Raw genomic sequence first — 26129 nt, 5'->3', positions numbered from 1 at the left:
TATAATAGTACCTAGATATAGCTAATAATAATAATAAGGCTAGACTTAGCATTCCCCCTTAGAGGAATTAGCTTATATGTTGCTAATCCCTCGTAGTAGTATATAAAGGCTTTAAAGAAGCTCTCCCGATACCTACGGTCGTACCTAGACCTAGGTCTTATATATAGAAAGGGAGGGGGCAATCTCTAGGGATACTCGGACTCTAACTACGCTATAGACAAAGTAGATAGAGTCTTAATTCTAGGATACGTATAGTTCCTTTATAGATTACCTATGTCCTAGATAAGTAGGAAGTAGAAGTCTATTATAACATCAATAATAGAAGCTAGGTTTATAGCTATAAACGTAGCCGTAAAGTAGTTATAATTTCTTACTACTGTCCTTAGAGAAATGGGGTGCCTAGAACTAGTAGGAAAGAGCTCTTTCTAGCCGAGTATAAGGGCAAGTAAGGGCACTATTAACGAGCTAAGGCTAGTTAAGCTTATAGGTAACTATTACGGTTCACCTCGTAAGGCTATACTTAGTATTATATAACCTAGTACGCTAGCGCGCCCGGACCCTAGATCCTGACCTCGACGTTTACTTTATCGCGGCTTCGCGACTTTCTTATCTTCTCTTCTTCGTAGAACTTATTCGATTCTAAGGTATTGATACGTTTACGCCCTATCTTACGCCTTGTCCGTATTATTAAGTTCTACCGCCCTTAGATTGCCGAGCCGTACGATTATAGACTACGTATCGCTACTACGACCGCGTACGACCGAGACTTAAATAGCCGTAGGTACTAATACGACTATCGGACTAGACGAATCATCCTTTATCCTAAGACTTAACCTAAACCCTCTTACGAAGGCGTTCCTCCGAGAAGCCCGACGAAAGCGGAACGGCGTACTTAGCGTAGCGTAGTAAGAGGTAGAAGACGAGTCGTAGTAGGATCCGGATTTCGACGATACCGTAGGTATAGAACGACTACGTAATATAGCGTAAGAGATATAGAACGAGACTTAGGGTCGCGGAGATACTAAGTAGGCTCGTTAGTAAGAGGAAGAACGTCGGCGCTAGAAGTACTAAGAGCTACTACGTAATAAGTATAACCGACGTTAGTCTAAGAAGGAAACTCGACTCCGTATAGGTAGAGAGGATAAGACCTTATAATAGGGCACACGTACGCGGAAGGAGGAACATCTTAGCTACCGCTATACGATACTAATTAACTTCACCTAGAAGGGCGAAGAGGTAGAATATAGGCTACGGTATAACCCTACCGAGTTCTAGATTGCTATAGCCGAGGAGCTTTCTCGCTCGGTTACTAAGAACCTAGAAGCCTAAAGGTTAGATATTAGACGACCTAGATATCGTTACCGATAGTCGACCCTACGACGCCCGCGTAATATAGATACGACTTAAGGCTTACTACGGTAAGATATATAGTCTCTCTACGGTTAACCTAACGTAAGCTAGCGCTTCCTAATAGTACGGTTCTTCCTTACGGATATACCCTACGGCGATATATTTCCGCGTACGAGGGCCCTATAAGAAACTTAACTATAAGAATATAGGTCCCTTTATAATTACCCGTAAGATTAACGTAGACGTATACGAGCTCGACCTTTAGGAAAGTATACGTATATACCCGAGGTTCTATACTAGTATACTACGCCTAGTAAATAACAACCTATTCCCTAATTAAAGCTAAGGTTAACTACTTATCGAGGCCTCCGAAGGCGATAGCGAGGAGCTAGATAAATACGTAGTTAAGGCGATTATAGACAGTAGATAGACTAGTAGAGCTAAGAAGTATATAAAGTATACTGTCCGTTAGGAAGGTAGTACTATTATAGAAGTGCCTTATAGTAAATTGAAAGGTAGTACCGAGGAAGCGATAGTAGATTATTATTATAAGAACCCGTTAGCGGCCGGTCTACTACCTAGATAGCGTAAGCCTAAAGGTTAGATATTAGACGATCTAGACATCGTTACCGATAGTCGACCCTACGACGCCCGCGTAATATAGATATAACTTAAGGTAAGCTAAGGCTTAATATATAGTTAGCTTGTCTAAGGCATACTACGGTATAATATAGACTCGACTTAAGGCTTACTACGGTAAGATATATAGTCTCTCTACGGTTAACCCGACGTAAGCTAGCGCTTCCTAATAGTACGGTCCTTCCTTACGAATATATCCTACGGCGATATATTTCCGCGTACGAGGGCGTACGGCGGTTTGAGAAGGGGGGTAGTGTTACGGTTCACCTCGTAAGGCTACACTTAGTATTATGTAACCTAGTACGCTAGCGCGCCCGGACCCTAGACCCTGACCTCGATGTTTACTTTATCGCGGCTTCGCGACTTTCTTATCTTCTCTTCTTCGTAGAACTTATTCGATTCTAAGGTATTAATACGTTTACGCCCTGTCTTACGCCTTGTCCGTGTTAGTAACAACTAAGCCGCTTTAATACTTATTAAAGATACCTATATATATAAAAGGTCAAAGTATATTAATATTATATATAACTATATTAGACATCTCTAGTAGTAGAAGAAGATTGTAGTAGACTACTACTATATAAAGGACATAGCTACTAATAGGTTAATAAAGCCCCTTAATAGCTAGTAGTTCTAAACCTTTATAAGGTAGCTCTAGCTTACGTAAAGGGATTATAGGAGACTATATAGCCTAAGTAGGAGTGTTAAGAACATATAGGCCGTAGGACAAGTATATAGGTATAGGTGTGTTATATAACTAGATCACGTAACTAGGGTTTACTAGCCTATAGGCTAGCAAACATCCGGACACCTAGTATCTACCTATACTAATACTAGCGATACTATATATAGATACACGCTATCCTATTAGGTTCTTCTTTGTCTTTTGTATAATCCGCCGTCTTCTACTACTACGTAACTCGTACCTATTTAATATAGTATAACGTTAACTATAGTAAGGATATAGTCTAGAACTATTTCCTATACGAGGCGGACCCGTACGTCTACTACGTCCTAGTAATCTAGGAGCTATAGATTAACCCGTACTATAAGAGACTAACGACCTATAAGTTACTAGGCTATACGATATATCTACGAAGCGACGGTAGACCCCGTACGTGCTTCTATATTAGTAAGGACATACTAGAATCTAAATAGGAGGTAGTATACTACGTAGACGAAGAAGGCGGGGGAGATATTACCTCCCTCTACGTAGGTAGTACTTAGATATACAATATATATATATAACCGCTAGCCTCGAGGTCTAGCCGCGACCTTAGGGTCTATAGATACCTAGATAGTACGCTTAAGAGACAAGGCTACTATATCGTAGTAGGAGACTTTAATATATACTACCCTTCCTAGGAAAGCCTTATATAGCCGTACCCTATAGCCGACGAAGTAATCGACTTAATAGCGAGTAACGTAATTGCCCTTAATACCCCGAAGGACCTAGGTACCTAGAAGAGAGGGGGACTCTAAGGCACGATCGACCTCTCCTAGATCTTAGATAGCTACTACTATATAGTAACCTACTATAGGATCGAACATAAACTCGAGGCGTCGTTAGACTATATACTAGTTAGGACCTCTATTACGATATAGATATAACGTATACTAGCGAGAACCCCTAAGCTAAACTAGGGAAAGGCCTACTAGGCTAATATCTAGGCGTACCTCGATAACTCTAAGAGGCTAGTCTAGATCGCGTAGTAGTAATACAATAGTAAAGACGAGATAGACGAGGTAGTCTAAGGGTTAATAGACGAAATAAGAAAAGCGACCTTACTTTACGTTCCGCTTACCTAACTAACGACATAGTCTAAACTATACTAGACGCCGAAGTATACTACGGTAGTAAGGGAAGAAAGGAGAGCCCGCCGGGTATAGACGAGCAGCTATAGCGAGGAGGCCTAGAACGTATATAGAGAGGTATACTAATAGAAGAAAGCTACAATACGGAGGGAGAAAGTAGTCGGCTAGAGAGCTATAGTAGAAGAAATCGCCGACAAGCTAGCGAGGATATAGAAGCTAGTAAAATAGGCCCGATAGGACCCTATATATAGCCCCTCCTTCTCTATCCTAGCGCTATAATCGCCTAGTAGCCCGGTTAGCGACCCCGAGGCTAAGGCGCGTCTACTAGCTAGTAAGTTCTTCCCGCCCCTAGTCGAGGCTAATCTAAGTAACATAAATAGCTCTACTCCCCTAGCCCCTAGTATAGCGGTCTAATAGAATATATCCGAGGGAGATATTACCGCTATACTTAGGAAGTTACCGGTAAAGAAAGTCTCGGGGTCGGATAGGATTCTAAACGAACTACTAAAGAAGTATAGAGATTAACTAGCCCTAGTAGTCGTAGCGATCTTTAACGCCTACCTATAGACCGGATACTACCTAACAGTATTTAAATAATCGACGATAGTAGTCCTACGTAAGCCGTAAAAGGAAGACTATACGTAGGTGAAGTTATACCGCCTAATTACGCTCCTTAATACTCTTAGAAAGGCGCTTAAGAAGCTAGTTATAACGAGACTCTCCGAGGCGGTAGAGGAATACTCCCTACTCCCGGACACCTAGATAGGTACGCGCCTATAGCGATCGACGCTATCCGCGATAGAACTTATTACCTCTTAGGTAAAGGCTATCTAGTATAGGAATAGGGACAAGGTAGTATCCTTACTTAGTCTAGATATATCGGGAGCCTTCGACTACGTATTATACCCGCGGCTACTCTATATCCTAAGGTCGAAAGGACTCCCTAAGTAGCTTATTAACTTCGTACGGTCCTACCTCTAAGACCGTAGTATGTCGATCCTAGTCGGTTAGTATAAGAGCCTATTTTAAGTAGTCTATACTAGAATCCCGTAAGGCTTAACGCTAGTACCTATTCTGTTCCTCTTCTTTATAGCGACGCTACTCCTAGCCCTAGAATCCTAGATTACCGCTACGAGCGGCTTCGTAGACGATACAAACATCCTAGCGTAGTCTTCCTCGACTAAGGAGAACTATAGGCTACTAGAAGAGAAGTATAAGATCTATAAGGACTAGGCTAGGAGGTACGGGGCTCGGGTTACCCTAGAAAAGTACAATCTAATACACTTTACGCGCCGACTACGGTTCTATAATATATAGATAGATATTTCATTAAGCTATTATAGTGCCCTTTAGCCTATATAGCTATACTATCTTGTTTTTATATATATAGAGGGGAAACCGTATTAGTAAAAACCCCTCCTCCTTCCCGCCTGTCTTTTCCTCCTAGTTATCGTCTTAAATTTCCCTTATTAGGGGTACGCTAGTGTTATAGGCCTGCCCTAATGACTACCCTATCTGCTACCCCCTAGCTTCCGCCTCTTATCTATCTACTCCTCCGTCTCGCTAGCGAGGCTAAACTACTAGAGGTATCCCTACTATAGTATCTACCGAGAGATTCGGCGAATGTTACCTTTGTCCCTAATAATTAACTTATAGTCTCTCCTTCCCGCTTAGTACCTCTAATTTCCCCTACCTCTCGCCTACTACGGGCATCGTAGTAGTATATATTCTAGGTTTTACGATAGGTAGCTATACTAGTAGGCTAGGCTATAGATGTCTAGTACGCGTCTCCTAAATAGGTAGGCCCTTAATCTAATATATTCGGACCTAATTTGGATCGCTATACTTACTTCGGCCCTTGTTAGGTCCCTATATAGCTAGTAATTGTGTCTCTAGAAGACTCGGAGCGCTATCGGGCCTATTGTCTTAGGGGGCTTCCTTTTCTAGTCCTACTCCTATAGGTAGCTCGCTATCTATTCCGCTAGGCTTTAGGTCTTAGCCTTGCTCCCGCCGGCCTAGCGAGTCCTACGCTCCTCCTCTTTTCGTACTAGCCATTCGGTACTTATCTATACGGCCGTAAAGGTAGTAAGGTCATCCTCTTTTTAGCTTATCCTATGTCCGGCCCCTCTCCGGTAGCGGCTTTCTATCTTATTCTTTACCTCCTAGATCGTAGTTTATACTAGGTAATCTATCGTCTTTGCCGCGTATTAAATTCTTATTCCCCGGATATACTAGCCTATTAGTAGTGTTCCTATCTCTATTTCTACCGTACTTATTAACGTTATCTTATATACGCCTAGTACCCTACGTAGGTTGCCTACCTATATCCTATTTAGGGGTTACTCTATCCGTTTCGGGATCGGCTTGCCTACGCCTCCTATTCCCCAAATCTATGCCCCGTATAATATAGCTAGTCTAACGATCGCCTTATATATTACTCTTGCCTTATCGAATATTACTCCCTATATAGATACCGTAAGCCTCTTTATTAAGGCTTTATTAACTTACGCTCGACTCTAGACTTTCTTAATCTATATATTCTAGCTTAGCTTCGGGTCGAGCTAGATCCCTAGTACTCGTAGCTCCGCTAATAGCTTAGTCTCGTAGCCTTAGATTCTTACCGCCGCCTTTATATTATAGTATATTCTCGCTTTACTAAAGTATATAAGTTAGTACTTTTTAGGGGCCAACCGGGCACTATACTTCTTCACCTACTCCTCGCATTTCTTATGCCTATCTTTAAGGAGGCGACAGTTCTCTTCTATCGAGTCTAACTAGGCTAGGATGTTTATGTCGTCTACGAACCCCGATACTAAGGTTTACGGAGAGGTGAGTAGGGGGATTAGATTAGACATAAATATTAGAAATAGGATAGGGGAGAGAGTAGATCCCTAAGGTATTCTAGCCTCTGCCTTTACCGGGTCGGACGTATACCTTCCTAGGACTAGGTATATTGTCCGTTCCTAGAGAAAGGAGTAGACAAACGTCGTTACCTACTAGGGGATGCCTTTCTGCTGTAGGATATATATTAGCCTTTAGTATAAGACGTTGTCGAAGGCTCCTACGATGTCGAGGGATAGTAAGGACGCCGCTCGGTTCCTACCGTAGTACTAGAGGGTCTGAATTTGCTCCGTAATTAGCTCTATTACTATTAGTGTCGATCGCTAGCTTCTTCCCCCTATATATATTACTAGGAGTACGTAGTTATCCTCGGCTAGCTACGTAAGTCTCTAGGCTACTATCTTTTCTAGGACCTTCCCTATCGTGTTTAGAAGTACGATTAGTCTATACGACTTAGGCTAAGTATAGTCCTCCTTCTATAGCTTACGTAGCACTACTGTTATAGACTCTCTATACGGCTTCGGGTGATACCCTAGCCGTAGGTACGCGGTAAATAGGTTTGCTAGGCTCGGCGCGATCTCTTCTCTATACTCTTTTAGCAGTATATTTAGTATCCTATCTAGGCCTAGGGCTTTCCGTCCTTTTAGCTTACTTATAACTCCTGTTACTATATTAGAGCTAACCGCCTAATCTATGTCTAGCGGTTCCGGGTATATACTCGGGTCGATATCCGTAAGGTCTGCCTCTACTTACGTCGAAAAGAAATAGTCGGCTAATACTTTTACCTTACCCCGGGGCGTAGCCTAGGCAATCCCTTCGCGGTCTACGATTAGGGGGAAGTGAGGGGTTTGCTACTCTTTAGGTAGTCGTGTCTATTTAGCAAGTCTCTACATCTGTTCCGGGTTTTCTATAACGAGCCCGATTGTCGCTCTCTAGTCCTATAGCTTGTCGCGTCTTATCTATGCCTTCTTCTCTTATGTCGCGCGACAGTATTGCTCCTACGTCTCTTAGGTATGCTCCTTCGTCCACTATCGCCTTGCCCTTCTAGCCTCCCTTACCTTCGTAGAGTATTTAGGGGTCTAGAAGGCCTTCTACTACGTTAAGGGCCGGAGTAACGGCGTATATTGTTCCGCTACTTACTATATAACCGAGGTAATCTGTTCCGCTACTTGATCTAGCTAAGCTGTCGTCTCGAGTTCTCTATACTATAGTGGGTTCGCTATTAGGAAGCCTCTTATGTCGTCCTAGCGTGCCTTCTTCTAGTTACGGCGTAGTTCTCTTACTAGCTCCTCTATCGCCTTTACCCCTAGCGTCGTTTAGATAGGGATATAGTCTAAGGAGGCTTCTAGCGCGTAGTTTGGTCGGTATTAGACTAGTCTCTCTTCAAGTTCTCGTAATAGAAAGTATAGGTCGATCGTACTTATACTTATACGGGCCTTCTACGTCTCTATTCCCTTTAGTATTACTAGGGCTATTCCGTAGCGTACGGTTATATCTAGTAGCTTTCCCCCTAGAAACGCGTACGGGGGAGTGAATTCGAGTCCCTACTATAGGTAGTAGAGGTTAAAGTCGCCGAGGAGTACTTACTTTATATCTTAGCTTAGGGTCCGCTCTAGGTAGGCGAGGGTTCCTAGTTCCCTACTCGTCTAACCCCGCGGTAGCGGGTCATAAACGTTATAGATCTAGATAGGGCCTTATATCGTATCGATCTAGATTAATGTTATGTCTCCTAGGTTGCCCTACTACGGTAGTTTAACCTTCTACGACTTAAGGTCTATAGTCTTACTTACGTATATATATATCCTCGGGATAACGCCTCGTTAGCCCGCGATTACGGTATAGAATCTCCGGTCATTATAAGTAGCTAGGAGTCCTACGTAGGGGTTGATCTATAGTTCCTATACCGTAATAACGTAGTGCCGTAGCGGGTCTAGCTCTTATAGAAAGTGGCGCTAGACCTTGTCCCTACTTTTGTTTACGTTATACTATATAATAGTAATGTCGTCGTATAGTATTATTCGTTATCCGTAAGGTCTATTTCCGTACTAACCTACTATATCTCCTAAGTCTATATCTCGCTGTCCGGCTAGCCCTAGGGCCGCTAGGGCGCCCTAAAGATTTGTATTTAGCCTAGTTAGTTAGCGGCCCGGTTAAGGTGTCGAGGCCTACCGGGAGGTAGATACGTTTACGGTTAGGTTCCCTTATTCGTCTCTTCTACCCTCTTCCTTTTGCTCGGCTCGAAGCCCTTATATACGGTAGGTCCCTCCTACTATCGTTAGGGGTACCTAGCTAGTATAGAGATCCTTACTTATCTCGCTCGTTCTTATACTACTATTCTAGCTAGGTATTGGCTTAAATACGCTAGGTGCCTTCTACCGTAGTATATATACCTACTCTCCTTTTTAGGCATTCCCTTCCCTAGTATAGGCCTACGTAGTAAGGACACCTTAGGGTCTTCTCCCCGTATTTTAGGGCTATATAACCGTACTATTAGCATTAGAAGCATTATAGTACCCTATAGCTACTCTAATAGATCTCCGTGTCTATACTCTCGTAGTTCTAGAATAGCCTATTGTCTAGTATCTAGTTAGCTTGTTCCGCTATCTCTACCTAGATAATAAGCGATAAATACGTCTTTTCTCGGTCTACTATCTTATATAGCTATACCGCCTTCGTTAGTCGTACTCCTAGGGAGGTATTCTAGTTCTATACTTAGAGGTAGGGAAGGTCTTCGACCTTAAATGCCCTAGGGACCCCGTAGGCGATAACGGTATACTATTAGTAGGAGACTCGTACCGACTTCGCGACTTTAGTAGTCTACTCCTTATAGGTCTCTAGCTTTCGTCTATTAGACTCTTATACGGTAAAGAGTCTCACTACGCCTATTACCTCTACCCTCGCTCTAACTACCTCCTTTTAGCCGATTCTATCGACAATCTCCTTACTTATTAGGGCTGCGATTTCTTGTTTCTCCGCCGGATTAGTACTATATAGGCGTACCGCCTTACTTACCTTCGGAGGGGGTTAATTCTTACCTACTACTACTATTGCCTATATAGTTAGTCTCTAGGCTACCTTCTATATTACTTATTAGATTGTCTTCGGGATTTAGTATAATAGCGCTTTTAGCGCTCCTAGTAGCTATACTATAGTGTTCTTATATGTCCGGGCTAGGTGTTCGTTATCCTCTAGTAAGTTTTCCGCCTCCGTATATAGGGTCGTCTACGCTATATTGTTTGTCGTTAGCCTCTACTTTCTATATAGTAGGCCTTGGCTTATGTGCTAGGTTTTTTCTTAGTTTATTCCCCGGTTTGACTCTTAGTATAGAATATTCGTAAGGCTATAGCTCTCGTTAGTTACTATCCTTCGCTACTATTCGGGGTCGTACTTCCTAATTAGGTAGTTGTCCTCCGTAACTCCGTAACTCTAGGGTCTACCTTTAGGGGAACGGAACCTTAGTTTTAGGGTTCTTTATACTACGATTACGCCGCCGCTAGCGTAGGCGGGTCGCTACTACTTAAGTAGATTACTCGTCTTAATAAGGGCTATCGAATAAATAGTCCTCGTCGATTATTCCGAGTATCTAAGATATTAATCGGAGTAGTATAGTTATATAAACGACGAAGATAGCTTTCGACTCTTCTATAATATATAAGCTTCTATCTAGATATAGGGGCATACGACTAACCCGGTAAATTAGCTTAGGATCCTCGGACTATAGGTAGACCCGGCGCTACGGTAGAGGAAGTATATATAGGCAATATTACGGAAAGCTAAGTAGAATATAGCATTATACTAGAGGCTTACTACGTCTATATAGGGGGCGGACTTTCGGTAGTTACGACTTCTATATACTACTATTATATAGCTAGTCCTTACCTATAGTAGCTAAGTATAGTCCTTAGGCGAGAGGGCCTACATATTAAAGGGACTCGTCGCGCCGTTAGCGAAGATCTAAAACTAATGCCTAAGGAAGGTTACCGGGGTATATAAGTCGATACTAATAAGGATACTTAAGTACGAGACCGCTATACCGCCGATCGACCTATATATCTAGGGGCTACGGACCTCCTACTTAGGCAAGTCGGTATAGTACCTAGTATAGAAGGTCATCGCTAGTATAGTCGTAAGGGCCCGCGAATTAGTACTAGCGTATAAGGGCATTCGACCCGGAAACGAGCCGAACTACCGGGTAAGGGACGAATAGCTAGTAATATAATAGGAAGGTAAGAAATCGTTTATAGAGCAACTATAGAAAGAGAGGTAGAACGACTAGGGTATAGGGTATAGTAGACGCCCTTAGCTAGCGGGACAACCTAAGGAATAGTTAGCTACGAAATCCGCGGTTAAGTACCCCCCGAAGCTTATCTACTACCGCCTTACGAGGGTATAGAGTAGTATAGTAACCTAACTACGAAGCGAATATATCGGCCTCTAGGGGTACCTATTATAGAGGAAGGTTCTAGAATATACGAATACTAGCTACCCCTACGGCTATTACTCCTAGAACGTACGGTACGTACTCCTCGTCTATCCGAGGCAGTCGCTAGGAAGGGGGGAGTAGATAGTAAAGGCGAGGAACCGGACGATTAGGGCACTTCTTAATAACGTTAAGGACCTACGGCGTATTACGAACTAGATACTAGAGAAGGGCTAGCTAGAACAGTACCGCCTAGTAGGAGTAGTATAGGAAGAGAGGACACGGCGTAGCGCGACGAGACCGGCTAGGAGCAGGGGCTAACGGGGTAGTAATATAGACTACGTACGTTTAGAGGGAAAGCTAATCTAGATAAGGAGAGGTCGGGGGCGGGAAGGGTTTTTACCTATTCGGGGTTTTCTTTATATATAACTATAGATATATACCTATATAGGCCGAATAGGGTCCTAGAATAGGGGAATAACAAATCTATCTATCTATTAGTTCCTAATATATTACTATATACTCGTACTATTAGTTAGTTTAAGATTAATCTCTTACTCTACTCCCCTACTTTTAATCTATACCTATTTAATAACATCTATAATAAGGAGCTATTAGCTATTGTTAAGGCTTTCGAAGAATAGTAACCGGAGTTAATCGGAGCTATAGACGATAAGCTAGTACGGGTCCTAATAGACTATTATAACCTCGAGTACTTTATAACGACTAAGTAGCTAAATAGACGTTAAGCGCGCTAGGTAGAATTTCTATCGTAGTTTAACTTTAAGATTATATATTGCTCTAGACTCTAAGGGACGAAGCCTAATAGCCTAACCCGTCGTAGCTAGGATATACCGGCGGGGTAGATAACGAGAGAGTATAGTATTAATAGTAGGCGATCTTAAAACTATATAATCTCGATATCGTTACGTAATTTGTAATATAAATCACTAATAAGCGTCCGTCTACCTATCGCTTACCCTTAGTAAGCGATTTAGAAGACGACAAAGATTACTATATAACCGACGCCCCGAGAAGGTTAGTACGACTAGCGACGTAACGAGAGCCGCTATAACTACTACTTGAACTAGATAAGAATTACTCTAAGAGTAATAGCGAGGAGGAGTTAATAGTACTAACTACCGCTCCTACTATAGAAGTAGTAAGTGACCTACTAGTACTACTACTAGAAACCGATAATAAGATATAAGTTACGGAAGACGACCTATATAACGAAGCCTACGATAGTAAGTCGATAAAGGCTAAGATAGTACGTCTCAAATTAGACCTATAGTAAGGACATACTAACGCCTAGTTATAATAATAGAAGATCGCCGCTAGCGACTATAAGATTATTATAGACAGACTCTACGTTAATAAAGCGCTTTATATGCCTGCTTTCTAAAACCTTAGGACACGTATAATCAGTAGATACTATGACAAGAAGGCAGCCGGCCACTAAGGCACGGCCAGGACGTTCAACCTACTACAACGACAGAACCTCTTCTGGCCGAACATAGCTAGCGATGTGGCTAGATACGTGCGCTACTGCCTGACCTGCCGGCGCTCAACTCCCTCGAGACTTCTGAAGTAGGGCACATTGTCGCCCTATTACACACTAGGACACGAATAGCAGCACATTGCTATGGATTTCATCGTCGAGCTGCCGCCAAGCAAAGACCTAGAGACGGGTCTAGTGTACAAACACATCATGACGGTCACTGATATACTTACTAAGCGAGTGCGGTTGATCCTAACTAACAGCTTAGAAGCTGAGCACGCTGTAGTCCTCTTTCATAAATACATCTTCCTATCACATAGTCTACCGGAAGTAGCCGTAAGCGACCGCGGCACACAATTCGTTAGTGCGCTGTTCCGCCGTGTCTGCGCACGGCTTAGCATTAAGCAAAATCTTTCTACAGCCTTCTATCCGGAGACAGATAGATAATCAGAACGCACAAACTAAACACTCGAGCAATATCTACGCGCATACTGCAACTATCAACAAGACAACTAGGTAGAGCTACTACCTGATGCGGAGTTCGCCCTCAATAACCACGAGTCAGCCAGCACAGGCATGACTCCGTTCTTCGTAGACTCCGGGCGTTACCTACGGATGGAGTTCACTACCCTCGCCAAACCGCAAGTCACTACAAGAGAAGTCCATAATGTTGAAGCAGCCGACAACTTAGTTGATAGCATGCAGGACACATGGCAGCACATGAGATAAGTACTCGAGTCGATGCGCCGCGAGCGACTCGAGCAGCTCCGAGACTCACACGCCCTTGCGCAGAGCCGTACTACAGACGCGGCTAACATGAAGCGAGCGCCCGTACCCGCCTACAAACCTGGTGACATAGTACTGTTGGATGCCCGTGACATCAAGACCACGCGCCTAAGCAAGAAGCTTGACCACAAGTTCCTTGGGCCATTCAAGGTCACCAGGCCTATAGGCAGGCGCTCGTACGAACTAGAGCTCACGACAGGCATGTAGATACACAACGTGTTTCACACGAGCAAACTAAGGCCTGCCGCTACGAAGGGAATGCCTGGACAGCGAGAACCAACACCGGCGCCTGTGTTCGTCGAGCGCGAGGGCCAAGCATTCGAAGAGCAAGAAGTCGAAGACTTGGTTGACTCCAAGGTCAGATATAACGACATTTGGTACATGGTACGATGGAAGGAGCACACCCAGAGCTGGGCCAAGTGGTCAGCAGTGTTGCCAGGATGCGAGGAGCCGGCGTCAGCCTTCCACCAGAGATACCCTGACAAACCAAAGCCCGCCTTCGACGGTCTTGACGAGCCGGCAACCCAATATGGTCTGGCGTTGATCCTCAACCCGCACATACCAACTCTACAAGACAACGGCTTCCTGTAGGGAGTCAGTGGCGCCACTTCCTGGAAAACGGGACCATGGTCACTGTCACTCCGCGACACGCACTGCACATAATGAACAAGCTCTTGAAACAAGCAATAACAGTCATACCAGCAATGGTCCACTGTACGCTTCGAGTACTGAACGTAGTAGCAACGTCGCAGGAGCTCCTTTGAGGAGGGGGGGTACTGTCACGAGACAGCCCTTTCACTCACTTCACGCACTGCCCCGCGACACATCGACGTCATTGGCCGCAACCAACTCCGCGCGTTAGCGGCCGCCAACGCCCGCTAGCGCCCTTCCGATTCCTTTATCTATTCGCCTTCCCTTAGACTTCTTAGATAGCTCGCGTAACTACATATGTCTTTACCCGACCACACTGTAGCCCCCTCGCCCGTGACAGTTGTGCAGATTAGACTTCGGTGACACTTGTGGAAAATGTAACTTGCGATTCAATACTTACTGTGGAGCAACTCACCTTCTATATGGGACGATCTAGGCCTGCTAGACAGATCCTGGTTCGTCGCTCCCTACAAGCGGTTCCTCCGTCCTCACCTCGTCCACGGGAATGGCTGCAGCACGCCTCTTCTCACGGTGCTTTCGCCCTCGATTCTTGCTCTTAGGCCACAAGATACCCTGAGAGTCCGCAAGGACATCGGCTGGGTCCTCCTTGTTACAAGTATGCCTCGCTTGCCATCCAGCAGCTACGTGGATGTCAGCCGGGCAACGCTCGTGGATCAGGGGATCGTGCATCGACCACATCCTCATGAAAAGATGAGATTTGGCTTCTTTATCAACGTAATCGAGGCCTGCGTACCAAAATGGCGCGTTACGAAGGGTAATAGTAGCCGCCGAGTACTTACTGGACTGCTGTTCCCAGAAAGCGTTGGTGAAAAAGCTTTGTATGTGTGGCAACGAGAGTGGGTGAACCAGTTGCACGACACGCTCAGTTTTTAGGTCGCCCAGACGAGCTCCGAAAGTGCATTGGAGGTACTCGTATAACTTCTGTTTCAGCGGCGAAGGCCATACTGCCATCATAGGCTGACGGATGCTAGATTCAGAGCCTGACCAGGCAAAACGCTCCTTGAAGGTATTGCATACTGTGGTCCTTGGGCAGGAGATTTCGATGATACCACCGAAGATTGCACTTGTGAAGTCGAACCCAGCTTCGGCCATAGAGTTGTTCTTGTAGTAAGCCTCTTCCATTCGCTCGCCATTGACAGCAATCTGGACAGCGTGCGCGAACTCATGTAGCAAGACTTGTGCCAGCTCGAGCTGCCGAATCCCAGGCTGCGAGGGGTCTTCCAACTGCTCCAACTTTCTTGTTTGTATGCTGACATGTGAGCGAGATCCGCGAGGGAAGTGGCGCCGTAGATGATGGGGCAGCGGCCCTTCCAGTGACATGGTCACAGCCTCAGCAGTAGGTCGACAGCCGTCGAAGACGATGTCGACCATATCCATCATTCGTGTGATAAGTCGTCCTGCTCTTGATCGCATCTCCTGGTTGACGACACGTGAGTGAGACGCCCGTGGGTATTTCAGCAGTCTGACAAAGGGTGTTCGCAAGCGCTGTGCGAGCATTTGTGATCCTGTAAGGCCGATCAACGTCGCATCCAAACGATCGACTTCCTGCCAGTTAGTCTTGCGTCCTTTGGCGAGTTTCTCAGTATTTGGCCGCTCCATGTAGAGGTCGCCCTCAGACATAGTGACCAGATACTTAGTAGCAGCATCCGTTAGTAGGGCTCTGGAGGCTAGACGAAATGCTGGAGCAGCCTTTGCAAAGTCCTCCTTGGACAGCTTTAGGCTTTGGGGCGTGAAGATGGGATCGATGGGATGATCCAGGTCGCAGATGATGCTTGGGTCAGCTTTGCCCTCGTATTGCAGGAAAGTGGAGCAGCAAAAATCTTTACACATGTCAGCGGTATTACGAAAGGTCTTGTGAGTGTTGAGCTGTCCTGCAGCAGTCGCGATGTCACTGTCCGGCAGTGTGGTAGATGGTGGAAATGAAGGAGTGAAAAGTAATGGTGCCCAGCAGAGCCTGCCACTGGGCGTCTCTCAACTTATACGAGAACAACAGGCCTATTTCTAGACAAGGACGCCTTTGTAAGCTCATGCGAACAAAGCATGGAAGTTGACAATAGCACTGTGTCCTTCTTTGTATGTGGCCGAGGTCGAGGCCATCGGACATGACTTGCTGACGACAGGCATTGCACTGTCTGGAGGTCAAGAGGCTGTCAGGCGTTCGAGTGTGGTATAGGAGGCTATCGGTAGGATGCTGATAGGCTCGATAGAACACTTCGCCGACCGAGCACCACCTATTAGCCGGATGACACATGACTTACGTAGCACACCGTATTCGCAGTGACGGCGTATCGTCGGCATCATCATCACCATGCTCCCGACTGCCATATTAGAATGAGGCTGAGAAACAGCGGTACAGAGAAATTCCAGGTGTTGTCTGCCTGGTGGTCGATGTTGTTGAAGGATGATGCAAGGATGTCGCGGTGCCAAGGGAGGCGTTGATGTCAGCCACGGCCCACGGCAGGCTCGTTCCCGAAGCCGAGCTGAGCAGCCGCCAGGCCAGGATCCGATGGTGAAGAGTTGAAGAAACAACAGCGACGCTCCCTGCCACAGCACCGGCAAACGTCGCTTGAAACATCTGCACCCTCCACACCACACCACACCACCTGCACACATCCCAGACATATTCGACTTCACATCGACGGCGCATACAACCCCTCCCCCGATTTGACGACGACCGCAACGCAAAGAAGGCCTGGCGCCTTGCGCTGATAACAATATCCATACACACACCACCATGGCGCCCTCGATACTGCGCTTCCCGAAGCCAAGCGTTCGTCACAGCCAAAGTCATAGCATACCCCCTGATGCGCATACTAACATGGCATATTGCAGAGCCTCCTGCACTTCATCTCCCTCCGCACAGCCACCGAGTTCATCAACTTCACGCTCCTTATCAACAAAGTCACCGGCTTCTATGGCATCCTCGCCATCTTCACGGGCTACCACCTCAACCCGCTGCAACTATCGCACTACATCTACTGCTTGGTGGTCCTCGGCTTGATCATGTGGCTAATGCCCAGCATCCGGAGACCGGACCATCCGCTGAAGAATGTCGCGCTGGCATATGTCTACGTGATCGACATGGTCGTTAGCTCCGTATATACTGCGTTGTTTGGCACAGGGTGGTTCTTGCTTCTGACCCAACATCTGCAAGAGCCCGGCAAGGACAGTCCCATAGGAGGAGGCGCGATGGGAGGCAACACCATGGACGAGACAGCCGGTTTCACAGACCCGGAGAAGAATGTCTCGCAAGTGGACGTCGTTGCGAAGCCAGCAAACGGACTGTTCGCAGGTCAAGACGCGATCGCATACGGACACTCGCAAGTTGCAGGCGGACTCGGCGGCGCAGTTCTACAGAGCGACAGCATGACGAGCATTGCGCTTCTGGCGACCTTTACCATCGTTAGGCTCTACTTCTGCATCATTGTCCTGTCGTACGCACGGGGCATCTTGCGACAACATGTTGCATCTACGTCCGCGCAAGACGGTAGCTACAGCGACTCGAGCGATCCAACGATGGCAGAGTCACCTTTCCGAGTAGGACGCGAAGAAGGCGCAGGGTGGAAGGGCAAGCTTGGAAGGATCATGGTCACTCTCCCGAGCAAGCGATACTGGCTAGGCAAGGAGGAGGGCTTGACTGGGCAGAGCGAGTGGGAGCGCGCAACGAGTGGACGATTCGAGAGCGGGAGACGGCCATTGAGGATCAAGGTACCAGAGGGAGGCCTCGGCGAACGCGAAAGGCGAGCGCGAAGCGGTACCGGACCACCAGCCTTTGCAGGGAAGAAAGTGCCAGAGTAGGATGCTGGCATTGCGAGAAGGGACTTTGTGAAAGCAAATCCATCCAGGGTTCCGGCGATCAGGATATCACAACCAAGCGACGAGCATTGAGAGATTTGGCTCGCATGGCATGTTACGAAAGGCATCTGCATGGGAATTGGCGTTGAGTGTAATGACGGCCGTGCGATGCGAACAGAAGAGTCTCGCGAGACTCGAGTGCCTTTGTGGAAGATGAGAAGACCAGTGTATAGCAGTAATATACCATTTTATGATCAATATTCCGTACCAACGACCTTTCTGGTGAGATGTCGACAGGCTTTGATTGGCGTTGCGGTTCACAGAGCATTGACAGGGGCGGCTCCCCCAATCTCAAATCTTCTGGTTCCTGGTCAGGATGCTGCATTGTGCACGAGTCCGATACTGCAACAGAAACGTCGACGTCGATGGGCAGAAGAGGCTAAACGACGAGAGCTCATCTTCGAATGCATGCCAAGGAGTGATCGACCGCCAGACGGCTGCACCTTCCCTTGTTGCCAACGGAGGCTCGCTGACCCGCGGCCGCAACACGCTAGCACACGACCATATATCCACGTCAACTTCCGAGACACCTTCTCCTCTTCTTCGCTGGCCTCGTTCTATGAACCGAGCATACGGCACTTCTTCTCGTCACACATTTTGGTGTAGACGAGGCCGAGAAGCACCATTCGAGGACATCATATGTAGTACGGTAGGTCATGTCTCTCTGGTTACATTGTCCACGACCCCATTGCCAAAATGGTGGTCATACAACGATGCCTTCTAGCCACACTAGCATGTGCAAGTCTGAGCATAGCCCAACAATGTCCTCCAGCAATCCAGATCGACACCCAGCCCCAGGTGTTCGTCCTCACAGACATCACAAACGAGCCCGATGACAGCATGTCCTTGGTCCGTTTGCTGCTCCACTCAGACCAGTACAACATCACAGGAATCGTGGCGACCACATCATACTGGCTCAACAGCACCGTCCGCCCTGAAGCTATCCTCAACACCACCAGCGTCTGGGACCAAGTCGTAGATAACCTCAACCTCCACTCAGCTGGCGAGTTCCCGACAAAGGAGTATCTCGAGTCCATCGTCAAAGCAGGCCACCCCATCTACGGCACAGCAGCAATCGGCAAACCCCTCTCCTCCGGCGCCTCCCACCTCATCGACGTCCTAGACTCCCTCCCCTCCACCAACATCCTCCACATCCAAGCCTGGGGCGGCGTAAACGTCCTAGGCGAAGCCCTCGCCCACGCCCGCAACGCGCGAACCACCCTCGACCTCGAAACCTTCGTGCGCAAAATCCGCCTCTACACCATTAGCGACCAAGACAACGTCGGGCCCTGGATCCGCCTGAATTTTCCGCAAATCCCATACATCGTCTCCCAACACGGCTTCAACCAATACGACCTCGCAGCCTGGACGGGGATGACGGCCAGCGACAATGGCGGGAGCGATACAGCCCTCGTCTCGCAAGATTATGCCACGCAAAATCTTCAGATCGGGCCCTTGGGCCCGTATTATCCTAATATCAAGTACTCTATGGAAGGCGATACGCCCACGCTCTTACATACGATGAACAACGGCCTCAACGGCGGCCCTTTCGATCATGCGGAATGGGGAGGCTGGGGTGGGAGGTACATTTTGCAGGATCCGTCAAGGCAGACGAATGTTTACAGCGATGCGGCGGATACGGTGATTGGAGTTGATAATCAGACGCATACGAGTAGTCAAGCGAGTATTTGGAGGTGGAGACAGGCGTATCAGGATGAGATGAGTGCGAGGGTGCAGTGGTCGATTCGGGGGGATTATTTGAATGGGAGTCATCCTCCTGTTGTGGTTGTTAATGGGTCCTGCGGCAGCGCTCCTATCTCTTTTGACGTTGATCCGCTGGAAACCATCACGCTGGATGGAAGCGAAACTTACGACCCTGATAATCGCACTTCCTCCTTAGAGTTCTCATGGTTCCAGTACTCCGAGCCCTCAGCAACTCTAGGCGGCGCCACGGTCCCGAAGCTGAACTTCACCCTGACGGACGAGGGGCGAGTCGCGAGTATCAAGATGCCAAGTGCAGAGGAGGCATGTCGAGCTCCAGAGGCCGTACAGAACGAGGGATTGGGAATTCAGGCTGTGTGTCAGGAGTATCATGTTATACTGGAAGTGAAGGGATCTGGGAGGCCGTTTCCGATTAGACGGTATAGGATGGTGCTTTTGAAGGTGAGGAGCCCGTTGATTGGGGAGGGAAGGAGAGGAGTGAGGAGGAGGGATGAGCTGTGAGTGGTATGCTCGTGCGGTCATTTCAGCGGTAATGTTCAATGACTTCCCGGATGCTCAACGCTGTCTGTGAAGGTATTTGCGAGACTGTGCATTGATCATGCAAAATTCACAAGAACTGGAGCAGCGCCAGCCTCCCGTATTTGTGGAAGCTAGGCTAGGTTTATGTGTCGGGGACACTTGCCTGCAAACCCGACTTCTGCGTATGGCTTCAGTACTGCCTTCTCCACAAGTGACTTCCGGACCGCATGAAGCTTCAGGGTGTCTTGCGGTATCGACTGGTAGTTCGATGTACCTGGGGATAACTACCGTTGAGTCAGCCAGAGATTTCATTGCCTACGTTTGTGGATACTCACCATTCCAAATCAGATACTTCTGGGTCGAGTCCGGACTGGTTGGACGGAGTGACTCATGGGCTTCGAAGTGCCTGCTATGCGCAGCAAAGCTGGATCGTCATGATCTCAACGCCCATGAGAGCCTACAACCCACGTTTCATTTGGCTTTCTGGCCTTCAGTACGGGCGTCTTTCCCCTCGATTTCCTATTCTGAATCGTCGTCGGCGTCGCTATCCATGACGTCCTCGTCGACCATGTACTTGACCCTCTGCCCCTCGCTTGCACGGTCGTCGAACACTGTGTCGTTCTGGATCAGCTTGTCTAGGGCTTTCTTGATCTCAATATCTCCCGTGTCGTGTGCAGAGCGCCAATCAGTGCAGAATGAGATGGTCTTATACTTCAGCATCCCAAGCGCAGCCTGTTCCACTACAAATTGCTCCACTGGGGTCCAGTCTGGCGCTTCGAAGCATTCGAGAACGTTCTGTACACCTTCAGCCGGAGTCGCATACTGTGATGCAAATTGGAGAAGTACAAGCATAGTCGCATTCTGCAGTTTCGGCATTCTCAGATTGTAAGCCAGCTTCCACACTTCGATAAGCAGCAGTTGAGTGGCTTGATTCTCTTGCTCAGTCGTAACATTGGCCTCGGGTAAGGCCTCGTGGACGATGAAGTAAACAAGCAACTCGTACACCTCGTCGTCATAGTTCACAGAGTGAAAAGTTGCGAGACCGCCGAGATCGAGCTGTGGCAATGCTCCCTCTTTGGCCACGATATCGTCGAAAAGAGAGGTGGATGCTTCTGCGATTACGTTCTCGTGAATGTAATAGTCCTGGGCATTTCCGCTCTTATCGTCAAAGGTTACGCGGACGATATTCCCCTCTTCTCTGTGCCATAAGTCAGCGAGAAAGAGGTGCATGGCGTACCACCATGCGAATCTTACAATAGGCGTTGCTTGGCAGCGACTGAGAGCGGCGATGGCTGCGACATGTTGGTGATGCAGAGGTCTTGATGGTAGGTAACTGTCGGCGGTGTAGTAGCTGTGATATGAGCTTTGGTGAGCGAGGTTGTGGTAATTCGATGTCGTTGTTGTAGCGGTGAGGTCCGAACGAGAGAAAAAGAAGTCTGAACTGGTGCAGCGTATTCAGGCGGAGCGGTGCAGTCTCATTCACTGGCAAGCAGCAGACACAAGCTCGCCTCCACCATCACACCTTCTATTGGCCGTCCAAAGCCTGTTGCCTAGGTACTGTCTCGTGGCCGCAAATTTTGCAAGTCCAGCATGTGATCGAGGGTGCTGCCTCAATTTGGCTGTCTGTACCAAGAAGTACTCCATCTCTGCAAGTAATCATGCCGTCTAGTCTTCTTTGCAGACTTCCAATTCGTACGGATCAAGTCAAATGTGGACATACTCGCTCTCAGGGTACCACTACGAGACTTCGACCACCCGTCCAGCATGTACTCGCCCCCTTTCCGTTCGCTCAAACGATCAGCCAAGGCTGTATCGTCTTGAGGCTCAGGCAAAGTACCGCCGTCGTCGAATTTCGCTCTGTGCTCATTTTTCCGGGCCTGAGATCCTTGCTCGCAGACAGTGCACATCGGATCAGCTATCAGCTAAAGTTGCGCGACAGAAGCCCGGCGTACAGAAAGATTCTGCCTCTGACCGCCTTACCAAACCGGTCTACGAGATAAAATCAGCCACCATGTTACATTCGTGTACGTGTGGACACCATACCTTCTGCCTCAAGCAGGATCTGCTCACGGCTGAGCCACCGTACGCTCTGGCCATCGTCCAGTGGCGAAAGAAGCAGCTGCGCAATCTTGCACCGCTCTCCAGGCCTCAGATGACCGATCCATCTAAGACAGCTCAGTATACGTGCGAGAGCGTACAAATAAGGCCGCTTGTCTGATGGCTCAAGGATCCCGGCTCTCGCAAGGTTTGCATCGCTCGGCGTTGTGAGATGGATCGCGGAAATCATTGCAGCATGATCGGGGTGTATGGTCAGCCACCACCTCGTAAATTTGCCGGCCTCCTTTCGCTGAAGTTTGATTGTCAAATTGCTGTATATTCTGTCTGCTGCGGCGGAGCGATACGCCCGATTCAGGTGAAGGCCGATCGGGATCCTATCGCGCCAAGGCCGGGGATGAGATTCGCCAGGCGCAGGCAGGGCGGTTTCATCGAGGATGTGGTTGTAGAGCTCCGCGGGTAGCGCTTGTATACGCCTACCGAGATCGCTGCCGTGCGTGCACGCTGCCATTGTCAAGAGCTTCGTGTCCAGTAGTATAGACTTGAATAGACTAAGTCTGAATCAAAAGAAGTCTTATGCAGATATCTGGCTGCAGAAAAAGCTTATCCGAGTGTCCAAACATCACACTCTCCAGGTTGAGCCGGAAGGTCAGCTTGTGATGGCTTGGCAACGTTGAGGCAAACCATATTTCCAGAGGCATGCGAGATCTGTGACAACACGCAGAATACGCACTTGCACTCCAGAACACCGCCGTTCCGTTTCAAAGCGATCGATCGAGTATCTGCTGGTCAAGAGCCCATAGGGTGAAGCATCTTCATACCATAGCGTTCACAAACAGCTGCCCAGCACCTTTTTTCACAAAGAAACCACCTCACTTAGCACAAAACACCGCTCCCTCAGTCGTCCCACCAGTTCCAGGAATCTCTGCACCACAATTCCGTGAGTTCGAAGGGTTGAAGCCTTCTCTTGCTGGGGTCTTCTTGTTTGTGTATTCGCCGCCGCTGGTAGGAGTACACTACGGCTTGCCAGCTACGTTTCACTTTCAGAATATGTGTCTGTGGTAATACGCAGAATGTGTGGAATTCGGGCTCGCATTTGCCATTGCCAGCTGTTCCTTTGTTGCACCACACTGTCTCTGCGCTGGCGACTGCAGCTAAGGCCATGATGGTGAGGAGGAAGCGCATGTTGTGGTTGGAGTGTGAGTGGAATAGGTGACTTGGATGGCGTAGAGTTGCGATGGATCGAACTAGGACTGGACCACACGCTGGACTTATGTAGATCGACAACATTGTGCCCTGTGCACGTCGCTTGGCCGCAAACAGGTATTGCAATAGTGGTGCGAATGAGGTAGGCCATTTGATTCGCTCTTACCGAGAACAGTGGGCGCGCGAGCCCGTAGCGGTTCCGAGTGAAGCTATGCCGATATGTTTCCGCGATATGGTGATACGTCGAGAAGTGGAATCTATGCTCTAGCGAGACATGTAAGCTTGAGCATTGCCAGGTTAGCGTATGGCTACACCTCGACGGCAAGGCCTAAGTAAGCTTGGCAACCTGAGGTGACAACCATGCTGATGTTCTCAAAGGTAGTTTGTCTTTTAAGCGTGATACTTCTTATCAGTTCGACATCAAGACCCGCCAGGCCTTGATCATGAAGCCTTGTCGTCGATCTTATCGACATGATCCACTTGCCCACCCGAGAAGGTGCCGCCAGCCTTTTCGACATCTATCTCCCGCTGAATCTGCTCGTTTGGCTTCAAGCTCTCCTGGACGGGCTGCGAGCGCCTGCCGAACTTTCGAAGTCCCGTATTGCCGTCTTTGGTGAACAAGAAGTCGATTTCTTCCAGTGTGAGGTTGGATGTCTCTGGGTAGCAGAAGTAGATAAACGGAATGAAGGATAAGTTGAGAGCCATGAAGATCAGATAGCCTTTCCATGCCAGCTGCGACGATGTTAGCTCGTGGTGGAGGGTTGTGAGTTCGGGTCGTCTTACATTCTGAATCAGGGTAGGAGTGATCATAACAACCACGAAGTTCTGCAGTTCGTTAGCAAGTGTCTACTATCAGCCATATAATATGGACATACCCATAGCCAATTGGACGAGATACCAATAGCTGTTCCCTTTGCTCGTGCATGGAGAGGCAGAATCTCTGGCACGTAGACCCATGGTATGCAATTCATAGTCGCACCAAAGATCAACATGTACGTGAAGAAGAAAGCGATACTAGCTTCGGAAGTCCTGGTGCTGAGTGGCGTCGCAGGGTCGCGATTGAAGCTGAGAAGGACCGAGAGCATCATCATGGATATCGCAAGGCCTAGAGAGCCCCACATCGCAGGTCGTCGTCGTCCCATCTTGTCCAAGAAGAATGTCGGTAGCAGTGAGCCAACGAAGAACATGCACTGCACTGCACCGCCGATAAGGAGGGATAGATTGTGCGTCAGACCTACATTGAACTCCAGTGCCGAAGGGACGAAGTAGCTTGCCATAATTAGCGACAGTGCTTCAACCGCAATGGTACACTTACACAACAAGGTTGATACCACCCATCTGGTTCATAAACTGCATGCCGTATGCCAATAGCACACGTCGGCCAGTCTGCACTTCGTCGCGTTTGAGAATGTCCCGCCATCTGTACTCGCCGGTTTTTCTTTCGAGCTCAAGCGCGCCCAAGATTTCGTCTTGCATTTTCACTACCTTGGGACCATCTGGCTCGCTGCCCCATGCGTCACACATGACAGCCATAGCCTTCTCGTTCTCTCCACGAGCATACAGCCAGCGTGGCGATTCTGGGAGGCCAAACACCAAAATTATGACGACGATGGCGAAGATGATCTGACATGCAATTGGAACTCGCCACGCTGCTGGACCGCCAACGTAGGACATTCCGTAGTCGAAGAAGTAGGCGATCACAATGCCTACGCCAACGAAGAGTGGTTCCGAGGACACCAGGCGGCCGCGCTTGTCTGCGTCACAAAGCTCGCTTTGATACATAGGGACAGTCGATGTTTCGATACCAGTGCCGATGCCAGTGATGTAACGAGCTACAAGGATCTGTGGTACGGAGTAGGCTGTTGTCTGCAGGATAGCGCCGACGATCTGGTGGAGTTAGCATGCTGTATTGAGAGCATCGCTAGCACGGCTTACAATCCAGCCCATGGCCACCCACATGCACAGCCTCCTGCCCATTCTCTCGCCAGTGAAGAAATTTAGAACACATCCCGAAAAGGCGCCCAGATTGTAGATGGAGACGATGATACCCTCTAGACTGCTTCCAGGCTCGCCAAAGGTCCGTCTAAAGTCTTCGTTGCCAACAATACCAGAAAATACACCCTGATCATAACCAAAGAGCACGAAGGCAAGCTGGCATGCAATCGTAATGGCTACTCGTAGCGTGCGGCCTCGGCCATACATGTTCAGCTGGAAGAGCCCCATCTTGCTGGTGTATCGTCAACAAACACGAAGGAAAACCGAAATGAATCGATAAGGCACATGGAAGAGTATACTTCTACCTCTCATACTGTACCACCTGCGCATGCTGCTATATCGTATACAGCAAAGATGGACATTCTGCATTGATCCGCGAGGGAGATGGGCCAAGGCCTGGGCTCGAAATAGTTGGTGGACTGTTGTTGCTTGCATAGTAGTAGAGGGTCGTGTAACACGGAGATGCGGAGTGCAGCGTGGGGAGTCTGGAGAGTGCTTGCACCTGCTCCGTTTGGCAGATCGGTCATGAATGCGGCTCAGACATAGGCTCAAGCTGCTGCATTGGCCGCAAAGGAAGCGGCATTGGACGGTTTCTCGTCTTCTCGAAGTCGACATGCACATGTCCAGACTCGTGACGGCTCGCTGGCGATATGATCATCATGATTGTTGAGAAAGCATATTGTGATGGCACTCGTGCCGGCGATGTTGATGTGGAGGCTCTCGGGAAGCCATTCTGCAGACTACGCAGATAGT

At 48.0% G+C, this 26129-nt stretch overlaps 6 protein-coding genes across 6 annotated transcripts; 2 read left to right on the top strand and 4 right to left on the bottom strand.

The window, feature by feature from the left end:
* Nucleotides 1–14444: 14444 nt before the first annotated feature.
* CLAFUR5_11379 (uncharacterized protein) lies at nt 14445–15854 on the bottom strand (the record flags this gene model as incomplete). The annotated part of the gene is made up of 1 exon (XM_047910527.1): nt 14445–15854. The coding sequence occupies one exon, from the start codon at nt 15852–15854 to the stop codon at nt 14445–14447; it is 1410 nt and encodes a 469-aa protein (XP_047764906.1).
* Nucleotides 15855–16758: 904 nt separating this feature from the next.
* Nucleotides 16759–17822, top strand: CLAFUR5_11378 (Inositol phosphorylceramide synthase regulatory subunit kei1; the record flags this gene model as incomplete). The annotated part of the gene is made up of 2 exons (XM_047910526.1): nt 16759–16794; nt 16857–17822. 2 exons carry the CDS (start codon nt 16759–16761, stop codon nt 17820–17822), a joined length of 1002 nt encoding a protein of 333 aa, XP_047764905.1.
* A 753-nt stretch (nt 17823–18575) lies between these two features.
* On the top strand, nt 18576–20102 carry CLAFUR5_11377 (uncharacterized protein; the record flags this gene model as incomplete). The annotated part of the gene is made up of 1 exon (XM_047910525.1): nt 18576–20102. The coding sequence occupies one exon, from the start codon at nt 18576–18578 to the stop codon at nt 20100–20102; it is 1527 nt and encodes a 508-aa protein (XP_047764898.1).
* A 537-nt stretch (nt 20103–20639) lies between these two features.
* CLAFUR5_11376 (uncharacterized protein) lies at nt 20640–21421 on the bottom strand (the record flags this gene model as incomplete). Its single annotated transcript, XM_047910524.1, has 2 exons — nt 20640–21318; nt 21375–21421. The coding sequence occupies 2 exons, from the start codon at nt 21419–21421 to the stop codon at nt 20640–20642; spliced, it is 726 nt and encodes a 241-aa protein (XP_047764897.1).
* A 1626-nt stretch (nt 21422–23047) lies between these two features.
* Nucleotides 23048–23360, bottom strand: CLAFUR5_14666 (Ecp9-7; the record flags this gene model as incomplete). The annotated part of the gene is made up of 2 exons (XM_047913814.1): nt 23048–23191; nt 23244–23360. The coding sequence occupies 2 exons, from the start codon at nt 23358–23360 to the stop codon at nt 23048–23050; spliced, it is 261 nt and encodes an 86-aa protein (XP_047765558.1).
* Nucleotides 23361–23822: 462 nt separating this feature from the next.
* Nucleotides 23823–25604, bottom strand: CLAFUR5_11375 (MFS-type transporter oryC; the record flags this gene model as incomplete). The annotated part of the gene is made up of 5 exons (XM_047910523.1): nt 23823–24113; nt 24165–24206; nt 24257–24650; nt 24697–25268; nt 25317–25604. 5 exons carry the CDS (start codon nt 25602–25604, stop codon nt 23823–23825), a joined length of 1587 nt encoding a protein of 528 aa, XP_047764900.1.
* Between the last annotated feature and the right edge of the window lie 525 nt (nt 25605–26129).

This window comes from Fulvia fulva, chromosome 8 (genome assembly GCF_020509005.1).
Source record: "Fulvia fulva chromosome 8, complete sequence".
NCBI classification, from domain to species: domain Eukaryota; kingdom Fungi; phylum Ascomycota; class Dothideomycetes; order Mycosphaerellales; family Mycosphaerellaceae; genus Fulvia; species Fulvia fulva.
This window is presented reverse-complemented; position numbering and strand designations above follow the sequence as displayed.